The sequence below is a fragment of the Citrus sinensis genome, chromosome 2 (genome assembly GCF_022201045.2).
Source record: "Citrus sinensis cultivar Valencia sweet orange chromosome 2, DVS_A1.0, whole genome shotgun sequence".
Classification (NCBI taxonomy): domain Eukaryota; kingdom Viridiplantae; phylum Streptophyta; class Magnoliopsida; order Sapindales; family Rutaceae; genus Citrus; species Citrus sinensis.
Window position 1 is genome coordinate 6,632,793 of NC_068557.1, and position 13,776 is coordinate 6,646,568.

The 13,776-nt window shown below is 29.3% G+C and overlaps 1 protein-coding gene and 1 long non-coding RNA gene across 2 annotated transcripts; both read right to left on the reverse strand.

Moving 5' to 3' along the window:
- Window positions 1–310: 310 nt before the first annotated feature.
- Window positions 311–2,500, reverse strand: LOC127899755 (uncharacterized). The gene is made up of 3 exons (XR_008051766.1): window positions 2,406–2,500; window positions 1,246–1,304; window positions 311–566 (listed from the first exon to the last, which is right to left on the reverse strand). It is a non-coding gene; the product is annotated as an uncharacterized LOC127899755 (long non-coding RNA).
- Window positions 2,501–5,403: 2,903 nt separating this feature from the next.
- LOC102617348 (serine carboxypeptidase 1) lies at window positions 5,404–8,387 on the reverse strand. The gene is made up of 8 exons (XM_006470093.4): window positions 7,961–8,387; window positions 7,676–7,783; window positions 7,150–7,424; window positions 6,799–7,053; window positions 6,570–6,676; window positions 6,111–6,200; window positions 5,885–5,990; window positions 5,404–5,769 (listed from the first exon to the last, which is right to left on the reverse strand). Exons 1-8 carry the CDS (start codon window positions 8,352–8,354, stop codon window positions 5,623–5,625), a joined length of 1,482 nt encoding a protein of 493 aa, XP_006470156.2. The 5' UTR covers window positions 8,355–8,387; the 3' UTR covers window positions 5,404–5,622.
- Between the last annotated feature and the right edge of the window lie 5,389 nt (window positions 8,388–13,776).

Sequence of the window (13,776 nt, forward strand, 5' to 3'; positions counted from 1 at the left end):
TATATAGTAGTGTTCCTGAGATCTTTTGGTAATTTTAGACAGCTGAAAATTTTTCATTGATTTGTCGTTTATAAATGAGGTTATTTTAGTATTTTAGTATTTTTTTCCTTTGATGGTGACAACTATGAGCTTAGGAGGTAAGGAAACCTCTAGCCACCTTTTTGCCTCCACAGTTGGGGGCGTGGCAACCTCTCAATCTTGTGGTCCTGCTACTTTTCAAGGGGTAGCAACAGACAGTTGACATGGCTTTCTCTCATTAATTAACTAAAGAATCTTCATTCTTATCAGCCCATTATTGTAACACCCCAAAAATTTATCCATAAAAACACAAGGGTAAAATTGAAATGAAACCTCACATCGTTTATTCTTATTAATAAACCTTAAGATAAATAATCATTATTCATACTTCAACCGAATCCTTACATAAAACATCTGAAATAAAATCTCCAAAGAAAAGTCTCTAATTCAAAGTAAAAAGTCTAACCAAATTTAATCTTTAAAGTAACTCCAAAGATCCACTAAGAAAAATTCTCCATCTAAGAACCCATGCCACATCTCTAATCAATCTACAAAATATTGGAGAAGATGGGTGAGCCATCAACTTGGTAAGCAAATCCATGCACAATATTTGAAAACCTTTGTCATTATACCTTTAAATATTTTATAACATCTTACAATAACATCTTCATTTAGCATAAGGGGTGTATTTATGTAAAAGCATTAAAAGCATTAAAACATTCATTAAAACACTAAAATATAAACATTTGGTAGCTCATGTCTCGTAGTCATCATCATTTATCATTCAGAGTATTATACCCCGCATTGTTTCTCGTTCAGGGTACTATACTCTGCATTGTTCATAACATTCTTGTGCACAAGATCATCATCATACCAACAAGCTGGCCATAATATTACCTAACATAATAACACTTACATCACATATATTACTGCAGACTATGAGCCAAAACATTTTTGAATCCAACTTACATCCTTTCATAAATAGCATTTAAAGTCTTCTAAACATTTAATAACATTTCTTTGATCATTTAATTGTTTTAAAAAATTATTTAAGAAAACATTTTGTTTAAGAAAACTAGTTTCTTAAGAAAAATTCATTTAAAAGTGTTTTTATTTTACAAAATTCATTTAAATATTTTAGAAATCAATTTTGAACAAATTTTCATTTAGACATAATTCTAATGATATAAATTGCATTTGTTATACATCATGCATGAATCTACTTACCTCGATCTGTAGCAATCAACTCAATACTTCAAAAACAAACCAACAAGCTCACCCACGTCCTATAATCATTATAAAAATATCCTTATCAATATTATCTCTAACCTTAAACATAATCCCATCCTTAAATCATAGGCACTTATACTAGCTTAAAACTTATACGTACTCTAGACTTAAACATGAGTATCCTGCACATGCTGATTTTTAATAACCTATACACATGTCGGAAAACCATGAAAATTTACAGAGGAACTATGAACATGCATAGCATTGCATACAATATTTCACAAAAATCAGCACAAGTGAAAATCGAGTCAGAATATTGACCTTTCACCAGAGTAACAAAACTGCCCAACATTGACCAAAACAGACCTTTGCCACTTAGGAAATTCATATTACATTCTTTAGTACTCAAAATAATATGTTTCTTTTTTTTTTCTAAGAAGGTACATTCAAAAAGCATATAATTAAAATTCATAATTTTTGGATGCCCGAAACTATTTTAAAAGCGTTTTATTTCCAAGAACATCTAACCTGTCCAGAAAATTCCAAATTTGAAGACAGAATTTCAAAAAATTCATATATTTTATTTTACATGCCCAAAAATCGCAATTCCAGTTTTTAAAGACATATGAAAGATTGAAATTTCATTATAAAATCCCAAACTGGGATATGTTTTAGCTTTTTGCAATTCCGAAAAATAGTTTCTAGATATGTAGCATCTACATGTTATGATTTGTTTTTACAATTTAAACATAATGAATAAATTACAAAATTAAATATGTACTCATACGAGACATATATCTTTTGATACAAAAATCGCCATAATTTTTTCAGGATGTGTAACCTTACGGAAAAATTTTTAGAAGTGAGAACCGCTGCTGAAAATCAGAATTTTGCAGCACTAGTAATCCAACTTTGAAAAACCATAACAATTTGCATACTCAAAGAATTTCAACACAAAACCTATCAATGGAAAGCTTAGGATATCTAGTTTCATGATTTCACGTGATTCTAAATAAAGAAAATTATTTCAAGCAAAGAATACAGACTGTTCATTCATCACAGCATTATAAACACACATATATTACCCAAATCATACTACAAGTAATTAAAGGCAAATAATTAATAAAAATAAATCAAGTCAAAGAAATACTTAATACCTTAAGGCAAACACCAAGAAAAGAAGTTATAAAACTTTCTTTTCCTTCTTCAAAGACTTATGTTTCTTTCTTATTTTTTCTAGGGTTTGTAACAGCGTAGAAAATGAAAGACGACTTCCACTTAAAAAGATGGCTTCCTCTTAAACACTTGGTAATTAATAAATACTTTTTAAAAAATAAAAAAGAAGAAAACGTGAATTTTAAGAAAATTCTCTTTTTTTATTTTATAAAAATTAATAACATACGTAACTTATTTAAAATAATTTGATAAATTTTACTCACACACAAACACTCAATAAGGGTAAAAGAGGAAACAATAAAAGTGGGCATTACAATTATTCTTAGCCAAAGGAAGATACTTTGTTTTCTTTCATGGTGGCGTGCATTGTTCACGTGCTTACCCTAACCACCAAAATCTAGCTTCCAATAATACCCTTTGATATTGTGTATTTTATCGAAACTGTCATTTTCTCAAGAAGCTTATCTCCTATCTCTCTGTGAGCTATCCTGACACCCAATCAAACAAATTGACTTCCCTTAATTGACTCTTCTTGGCACGTATCATTGAAAGATTGGCCTATACCAGCACCCAAATTTACCCCCAAACAACTATTGTTGAGGTGTTGTAGAGACAAATATTGTTTGGATTAAAAGAAATCATACACTGCTGTCAAGTAAAATTTGGTAGGACATATTTGGTAAGAATAGTAATTATGGATAAAAATTGTGGTACTTGTAACCAGATTTACTTTTTTATATAATTTTTTTATGATTTAGTCTCACGGTAATCCGATTCCCACCCAACCCATGTGAGTGAGGTTTTAACTTTATATATATATATATATATGCATATTCAAAAAAAAGAAAAAAAATTCTCGTCACCCGTGGACGTTTTGGTCAACTATTGCACGTGGGGGAGCCATAAGGGACATGTTGGGCAGCCACCCCCAGTTATCTTAAAATTCCAGATAAAATATTTTATCTAATTAGTGAAAATTATAAATTTACCCACTGGATTAATTAAATACATCAAATTCAAGTTTAGAATTGATTTTAAAATCAAAGGAGGCCTAAAATTTAATTTAAAATTCGATATGGCTTAGCGCAAATTTACAACTTAATAAGTTAATATTAAAAATCGGTCAAAATTAAATCTATCATTTTAAAAAAAAATCTAAAACCAAACATCTACTCTTTAATCTTAAGAATTTGACTGCCTTCTCTTTAAATTTGTGACAAAAATGGTATGCAGACACCACTCTTCTAGAAGGTGGGCCCGCCCATTTTGAAGAATGAGGGGCTGCTTCTTTCTTTGACTATAACAAAGAACAAAAAAAAAGGTGGGGAAAAAGTAAAGTTATTTCGCTTCTCAGCATCCAATTCTTTGTTCTCTTTTCCCATTTTGGAGAAGGACACCCTCCAACCTGTTGAAGAAGGAGGAGTTGCTTCCTTCATAGTGTCCGATGTATACATTATGACTTTTTTGTAATGTCATGCTGAAGTTATGACCAGTTCCTTTGACGCCGATAATGACACATTTGGATAGATTGTGAAAACAAACGAGTGGGAGTCTAACATAACGGTAAAGCTTATGTTAGAAATAATGTAACTAACAATCAATGAATATAGGCCATTGATTTTGATATTCCTTAAATCTAATGGATAAAAATAATTTTAACATAAAACAAAGTGCAGGTGTGATAGATATTTACAGAAATTTCGTTTCTAATCATATGTTTACCTATTTTTTCAAATAAGTCCTCATTGATTTTTTATAATTAAATGGTTTTGTCATCCATCTTTTCTACATTTATTTTTAAAATTTTATAAAGTTTTTACCATATTTTTATAAAGATTTAAATTATTATTATATTCATAAAGATCCACAAATTTTGAATATATTTTTGCACTTGCATTTATAATTTCTTCTCTTTCTTGAGATATAAACTAGATTTTTCTTCTAAAACACACACACACACACACACATTCAATCTATTTTCCATCCTAAATACATATCATCAATGTTGTCACATAAATTTTGTAATCTAAATGTAGTATCATGAATAATAAGAGATATTATATGTGATAAATATCTTATAAATCTAATGAATTATTAAAAAGACGGTACAATGAATAAATTACCAAAGCTTCTAATGAAAAATTTTCAAGTCTTTGATCTTATCAATGATTCAAACATGTGGAGAAATAATCAATTAAATTGAATGTCACTATATTTATTAAATAAATTAGAAAACCCAATTTTATCTATAAATGATATAGAAAGGGTAAACAAAATATTAGAAATTAATAATTTCAATGAAGAAAATATAAAAAAATTAAAAAGTTAAGAGATCAACTAAGTAAAAAATTTAATAAAGTTAAACAATTTATAAAAGACTTCAACATTAAAGATCATAATATATTAAACCAAGAGATTATTAATATAATGAATAAAAACTCAATAAATATAAAATTAAACAGATTAGAGATCCAATTAAATAAAATAGAAAAAATTGTTGAGCAATTTGGTACTAACTTTGCTATAAATATAAATGAAGAACTTCAAAAAAATTGAAATCTTGCAGCTTGGAGTGTAAAGTAAAACTTTAAAACTTATTAACCTTTTTAATAATTATTTTTTTTTTTAAGAATTTAAAAATTTATAACTGTAACATTCAGCTAATGTAAGATAAGCTTTGCCCCAACATTAATGTCAAAAGTATAGTCATCAGGTAGCTTTCAATGTTCCCCACAAAGATTGCCTGTAACTTTCAAATTCCCAATGAAGATTGCCAGTGACTTTAGCTGTTTTTTTTTTTTTTAAATTTCGTTTTAATACATTTTACTTATTAAATATTGAAAATTTAATAAATAAATGAGAAGGGTACAATTAATTTTACTTTTGATAAAATAATCGGGGGAACGTAGGTATTTTATCCGCCAAAAAAAGATATTTGTACGTTCAAGTTTGTCAAATCACATGGAATATTTGCTTCCATTCATGCGTTCGAGGTTGGACTGATTGGATCAAATAAAAGATTGCGATAAAAATACATTGATAACAACAAATGATCAACTTCTACTTAACAGAGATGAGTTCACAGAACAACAGGATCCAGACATTGGAGCAAGAACGTCATTTAATATTGAAAAAAGCATGGGAGCAAATTGAAGCGAAGCTAGCTGTAGCTGTTACTTTAATTGATCTTCCTCATTTTCATGGTTTAGAGGGAGGGAGAATTCCATGAAGAAATGAAGAGATCAAAGTGAGTGCACGTTCCGGTTGGTCGCTTGGAACAAGGTGTCCAGCTCCTCTCACTGTAACTAATGTCAATCCTTGGTATGCCTCTACGTACCCTCCAACCTGTTGCCATCAAATTAAATTTCATCGAGTTCTCAACCCGTCAGCTAATTATAAATGAAAACTTAAAATTTTAGGCTTGAAGTCGTGTAAAATATCGTAAGACTTGCTTTAGTACCTCATCATTGGTATACCATGGATACCAAGGAATCTCGACGGGAAGATTGAGGGCGTTAATTGAGTATCTAGATGCTGTAGTAGGTACAATTCCATCTACATCACCGCTGATATATATGTACCCCAAAAAAAAAAAAATGTATATGTATGTCAATTAATCTATGCTGGGTGACTATTTCTCTTAAATGTTATACAAATTAATATGACCCCATCTTGAGTTGAATTACCTGTAAATCCAAACTCTGATACCACTTGCGATGAGATTCTTGATAGTGGGTAGGACTGTTGAGGGACTGTCCGTCCAGTTAAATAAATTGCTGCAGTATGTAAATTCAACGACAGATTAATTTATATATGTTGATTGAAAACGGGAAAACGACAACGTACACCTCCCTGACTACTTGGTGAAATAATCACTGGAACCAAATACAGATTTCTTTCAATTGGAACTCACAAACTCTCTATTAGACAAACTTTAAGAGCCTTTGTGACTATTTTTTAACGTGATAAAAAGAAGTATGTGTATTCCAAGAAAAACTCTATGAGAGTATTTTATGCAAAGGGAGTCTTCGGACCATGTCTCTAGCTAAACAACACCGGTGCCGCCATCTTTTTTCTTGACAAAATTGAATTAAATTGGTACAAAAGTTTTTAATGTATATTTGAATTGCATTCGGTATACGTACCTGCATGCGGTCCAATTAGTGGGCTTTACATGAAGGACTGTTTGTACTTCTCGAGCATTTAAATATGCCTCCACGTAGTAGTCGGTGCAAGGGTCATAGTTATAAACCTGATTGAAAGAAAGGTAAAAGATACATGTGTATAAGACAAGTTCTGAACAATCACATGCAATTAATAATCAAATTAAGGATTAATACACCGAAAAAAAAAATCAAATTAAGGAAAACTTACAGAACCAATAGAACCATTTTGGAAAGCAGGGTTAATGCAAATTGGAGCGTAAATGTTATAAATATCGATATCACCGATCTCATCAGAGGCTTTTTCAAGGAAGGTTTCGCATTCTTTAGTATCATTGCCTTCTCTTGCAAAATCACAGTATGTGAAAATTCCTTTGTGGGTATGGTCCGAGTTCAATGCATGAGTCCACAGGTTTTCGTATACACCCATAGACCTTGTAGGACCATCAATCAATGCATTCCCTATCTGAAACATAAATATATACATATATTATATCCCATGAAAGTAATACCCAATTAAATTAAAAAGCTAATAATTTAACAATTTAATACATAAACTCACAGCAATTCCTTTGAGGTTGATAACAGTATTTTTTGTGTTTTTGTTGTTGAGAAGAATTGTATATGCAAGCTGTGGCACATAGTGGCCGGCATAGCTCTCGCCGGCTATGTAAAAATCCCTCGTTTTGTATTGCGGGAACCTTTCAAGCCAGTTGACAAGAAAAGTATAGGAATCTTGTGCAGTCAATTTATCACCATTAAGCTCATAGTCTGATTTTGTACTTGAGTACGAAAATCCCACCCCAGCTGGAGATTCTAGGAATACCACGTTTGCCACTGCGTACGAAAATCGTTTGTAAACCATACGAGGATGCATATATAAAACTAATTTAAAAAGAATTCTATGGTATAGGCATCCGTAAATTATAACGTGCGAATTTTCATCATGAACATTTATAATTCTAGGCTGGTATCAAATTATGGCCGCCAAAATGCAAATCGACAAATTATAACTCGTGGGGTGCCTGCAAGAGAAAAGCTATGTTGATTTAATGCATAAAAAGATCTTATATATTAAGTTTTATCACCATTGTTCCATGCGTAATTGTTCCTGAAAAGCGTTTTGCCATCTTTATTGACTCTGAAAGGTCCTAATTCGCTCATGGCTCCATATCCCAGTGAGGAACATCCTGGTCCTATCAATGATAATTCAAAGCATTTTGTCAAGAAGCCACCTCATCTAACCAATACTGCTATGCCGCGTTAGTTTTTAAATATAGAAGAATTAAAAATCATAATAATAATAAAACATGACAGAGAAAATGAATGTACAAAAACAGAAGTTGACACATATATATAATATATATATACACCTCCATTGAGCCACAACAACAAAGGGTTGGTGGATGAATTCTGTGGGGATTCAGCAAAGTAGTAGAAGAGCGAACGTCCGGTCTTGGGATCAACGGTTACATAGCCAGCATATTGGTCGAAATCAACACCGTCAGGCTGGCCAGGCAACCATTTTATCTTGTTGGCTAGCATTAAATCATATTGCTGAGGATTAATGTAAGTTTTAGTAGCTGAATAATAATACTCTTCATCATCAGCTTTCAATTCAGCCTGAGAACGATTTTTCAACCTCTTGGACTTGATCAATCTGTAAAGATTATCAGCCTGATGATTTGATTCAGCGAATTCTGTAAGTAATGTCAAAAAGCAAGTAGAGATTAGTAGCCATGAAAATAGTGCTATAATTTTCTTCATTTTTAATTTTGCCTGCTTAACTTGGCTATGCAATGTGTCAGCACGGTGTATAAATAATGACCAGAGTAAAAAGCAAAATTTAGTTGCTTGGATTGTTGTGCTTTGGGAGACTTCGAGTCGTTGATTATGATTTATGTTCCTAGTAATAACAAATTTGGCCGGCTTTTTTGATTTTTAGTGTTTTTGAATTAGTTGGGTTAGGAATGATCTGTCTTATCTGTTTCCTCTTCTCTACTTGTATCGATTCACAAATATAATGATTAATTGTACAGTTCCAATCGTCATTACTTTGTGGTTTACATAGTACTTGTCTTTGTCAGCCATTAGATTCTTTGAATTTTCTTCCGGGTTAATTTTGGATTTTCGCTCTAAAAATGACAATCCTAAAAAAAAATGTATAAATTATTATAAACATTAAGTTATTCCTATTTTTGTAAGGGAAAAAAAAAATCAACTCACCTCATTTTTTCTTCATCTTTTAAATAAAAATAGGGATAAGTTAAAGTTTAAAATAATTTAGAAATATTTTAAAGATTATATCATTTCACCAGGTGGTGATATAAAATTTATCTTTTTTTTTCTTTTACCAAGTACAAAATTGTAGCAATTGCATGTTGAAAAGAGTTACAATAGAAATGAAAGAAGACCATATGATTACATTATGGAGTTGAACGCGATAAAATATTGTAATTCTAATATCTTAACATTTTGACTATGTTTGGATCTGTGGAGACTATATCTCTAGTCGTGATGATTTAGCTGTGATGTTGAGATTTGTATTCTTTCGTCTGTTTTAATAGGGTGAAGCTCTGCAGCAGCTATCTAGTCTTATTCTTTTAATTGCTATATGTATTGAGGTGTTTTTTCTAATATATTTATTTAAAAGGTAGAGGGGCGTACAAATACCAATCAATTGTTTAACTCTTTATTTCTTTGAATAATTAAATTCGGGTGTCTAATTAAATAAAGTTACTTTTTTTAAAAGAAATAATCATTCAGCCAGCCTTGGGAACTATCTATATCTATATCCATCTATCTATATATATATATATATATATATATATATATATATATATATATAAAGTTGTGATTTGAGGAGGTGATGTGGCATCATTATTTCTCATCTTTTTATATTCTCTATTATCTAATAAATAGAGAAATTTTCTTTCAGATTTGGCTTTTCATCTTCTCATAATTAATTTGATTGTTATTATACAATAACAATTATGTAAAAGTTTTAATGAGGTATATTCTTTGTAATGAACATCCAAGGGGGAGTGTTATGAATTTATTAAAATAAATGTAGATGTTCATAACATATATCTCTTAGTCTCCCCACTATCTCCCATTAGCAACCTTTAGCTTCCCTATAACTCCCACTATCTCACAAAGAATTATGATCCATAAATTTTCATTAATTTCATGGAGTGATTATGTAACTATAAAAGGAGAGCTCATCTTTTTGTTTTGTACACACACAATTGGAATGAATAAAATCACTCTATAATATATTCTCTCATTTTATTCTTTATCTTGCGTTGCTTCTTTATTTGTATTGCTGGCTAATAGTTTTTTTTTTATTTTTTAGAAGGCTGCCTCATCTTTAAAAAAAATCAATTCATATTTTTTATCAGTTTCATCAAGTGTAAAGTAAGAAAAAATGGTAATATTAAATTTTTTTTTCAAAATCGTGTGAAGCGAGGTTCTATTTTCTAGTATATATATATATATATAGAGAGAGAGAGAGAGAGAGAGAGAGAGAGAGAGAGAGAGAGAGAGTGCTTCTAGTATGAGAATCTAATATTTTATAAAATATGGAAAAACTTTTACAGCATTGTGAAACCTTTTGTAATCTTAAATCGGTGTATTTTTTTCTTATATATTATTTACTGAGCATATGACAAAAAATCTTTAAAAATTCAGAAGAACTCATGTGAGAAAATTATCTCAGTCTTTTTAATTTAAGATACATTCTAATAGTAGTATAAGATAAGATTAGGCGATCCAATGTGTCTGGTTAGAAATTTCAAACTAAAGTTTGCCTCTACATTTTGTCATTATACTATTGATTGTGTGTGTTCAATGCTCTTCAATAATTGACTAATATATTAATCCCTATCAAAGAAATTTCTCCGACAGCTGACGTACTTGAGTATAATATAATGATGAAAAAGAATATGTATTTAAAAGCTCAGATGTTGAATATGAAGCATGTGTATGAATTTTCTTCTAGGTAAATAATTCGGAAAACAATTGAAAAGGAATCAAGATTTATTTGAACCCACATGTTTGGTGCGACATGTTGAAAATTTTGCATCCAGAGATTTCTAAAATGGAGATATGAAGACTTCTCTGTCAGTATGATTTTTTTTAAAAATAATTTCTGAGAAAATGTTTACGTGAACAAAAAGGTACAAACTGATAACAATCTTGATTGATGAGCACAATCAGGAATAACAGATTCAATTCTTAGCAAATATTAGCTTCTTGATTTATTTATTTATTTTGGTTTTTTTTTTTTTGGTTGCTTCTAACTTGGGATCAACCAACTTGCTAAATTAATAATTCAATAAAATTTTGTTAAATAGTACAATATAGCAAAATGTGTGGGTAAATTACATTATCTCTAACTTATATCCAACATAAAAATTAAGTCTTATCGTTCATATAAAACCTACTTACTACATAAAAATTAATAACGTATGAACATATGCTATGTCGATAGTATAAATATGCAAGTTATATCTTACGAACACGCACAAATAAAAATCATACATTTATTAATATGTAACTAGATACACAAGAGCACGACTAAAAACGTTTCAAATAAGATCTTATTTATTATTTGAAAAGATACATTAGCATTAGACGTTTTAAAAGACATTTCAATTATGATTTTTCGATAAGATAAGCTTCTTACTCTTCTATATTGCTGAGTGAGTTTTTCTTTTCCTATTAGTATTTTACAATTTTCCATTGGAGAGAGAAAATAGTTGTAATTATTATTTGTTTTTCTTTTAAAAGAAATATAGCTAGCTAAATAATAATACTTTTTACCCTATTAAATATTGTTAAACTCATGTACATCTCATGGCAATTTTTTTTTCAAATTGTTGTATATTTTCAAGTATCTTTATAGTTAATATTATATGTTTAATTTATTAATTGCTAGTTGCTTTTGATTAGCATGCATTAATTAAAAAATGACAAACAATTAAAAATGGCTAAACATAATGGGAAAAACATATTAACTTATTAAGATTACATCAACAAAATTATTAAAAGATAAACATATTTAAAACATCATAACAACAACAACATTTGAAATCAACACAAAATTACTTAGCAACAAAGATTTGACTAAATTAGTTGGAGTGATAAAATGGAAGGTAATTGAATTTGGTGAAGGGAAAGATTTTATTAAAATAATATTAACGTGTCTTATTTAACGAATCTTTTGGAGGAAAGTTTATTTTTTCACTCTTCTATTGGGCACATAAGTAAGCAAACAGACATTTAAAGAGTAAAATTTGACGAGCCTTTTAATGATACTTCAAGATTTGCATATGACAATAGATGTATATACATGCCATTTCTTTTAAGTGAATAAGAATCATCATGAGAATAAATGTCATTAGAAATCCTTTTTTTATGAAGCCTATCCAAACATTTACAACGAATAAGTCTCACCATTCTCATCCCCACGAGAGATTCTATAGTACCCATGTTGTACTAAATTAATTTAATGTATGCACGATGACACAATTTAAAAGTAATTTCTAACTCGCAAATATAAGAGTGTCTTGTTATATTATAGCTTGGGGAGTCCGAAGTTTATCCACAAAGAAAAGATTTAAGTTGTTTATTTTACTTTATCTAAAAATGAAAATAAAACTTATGCGACCTAATTTAAATGAAAATATGAAATTGAATTAGTTAGGGTTATGGATCCACTCTTAGTAGTAAATAAAATTTAATAAATTCTTTTTGTCATTTTTTTAGATTTAATGCCCAAAAGATTAATTATATAAATTGTTATTATTTTTCCCTTAATTTTATTATGGATTAAATATTTATTGTGCCAAAATTTAATTTGTCTACAATAAATCAAAATTTCAAAATAGAAATATCTATAAAATTAAATAAAAAATAATTTAATTCATATAATTAAAAATAGAATTTGATTAAATCATATTTATTGCCTAAGAGTTTCACCTTACCCTAACTATTATTATTTAGCTAAGCATAATTGAAATAAAAATAATTATTAAAATTAAATTACTCATAATTAAAAGGAATAAAAACAATTAAAATTAAAAATAAAACTAAATTTATTTTTAAAAATAATTATATAAAATATTAAAACACACCTGAAAAACAAGATTATAGAGAAATTGAGAGAAATTGAGAAGAAGAGAGATGCTCAAAACATAAAAATGAGGCTTTATTTATAGAAAAATATATTCATAATCCAGTGTTTTGCGGTCCATCATAAGCTATATGCATGCGCTCCTCACATCCATTAGATCAAGATCTAATGACTGGTCAAACTTCAAATGTCTAACATTACACGTGGCATTATGTAAAGCGTCCGATTTGGTCAAAGAACAATTGAGATTTGGCGGGTTAATGGTTGGATCAGATTGACCCAAATACAAAGGTTTGGATTTTACAACTTGCTTCACCAACTATTACCACGTGGCACGATCGTGGATATAGAATCATGAATAGTTGAGATTTAGTCAAAACTAACAGCTATCCAATGCACTCATATCTATTGTAAGCTTATTTTATCATTCAATTAGTGCTCGGTCAAAAAAAAAAAAGTTAACTTTTTGCACAAGCTCAATTTTAAGCCGGTCTTGACTTATCTTAAGATTTTCGAATTTTCGGAATCCAAATTTGACATCCGTTTATCTGTTTGGAGTCTCAAATTATATGAATTTAATATTTTACCTAATAAACACATAAAAATACACAAAATTAAATATAGTTAAGATATAATTAATAATCCCTAATATATTGCATAAACACAAATATAAATTATAATATAAGCACAAAATAATATTTTTTATCGCTTGATAATCAAACAATTTTTAATACTAATCACACGACATATTTGTATGAATTAAATATAACTACTAATTATATAATAACTTTTCAAAACAGATGCACACATATCATACATGTGTTAAGTGGGTATAATATAATCGAGATACTCTACAATCTGTCCATTTCCATATCTTTTTATAGGGAATGAGATTACTATTCCTTATTCCTAAATTTATAGGCCCCACTCAAAATCCATTCTAATTCCTTCATGTTTTAATAAGTAAATACATCATTAAGCACATGTTTTGTTGGAGGAAATGGTAAGAGAGGATAGGAATGGAAACCAAAGAGGGAGAGAGAAAATGAGTGA

What these genes read in the sequence shown, in the direction of transcription:
- LOC102617348 (XM_006470093.4), bottom strand. Translation starts at nt 8,354, where the DNA reads ATGAAGAAAATTATAGCACTATTTTCATGGCTACTAATCTCTACTTGC. An exon ending in CAATTACGCATGGAACAATG is followed by an intron (nt 7,425 to 7,675) that starts GTGATAAAACTT and finishes TTTCGTACGCAG; the next exon opens with TGGCAAACGTGGTATTCCTA. An exon ending in CATGGTATACCAATGATGAG is followed by an intron (nt 5,770 to 5,884) that starts GTACTAAAGCAA and finishes TGATGGCAACAG; the next exon opens with GTTGGAGGGTACGTAGAGGC.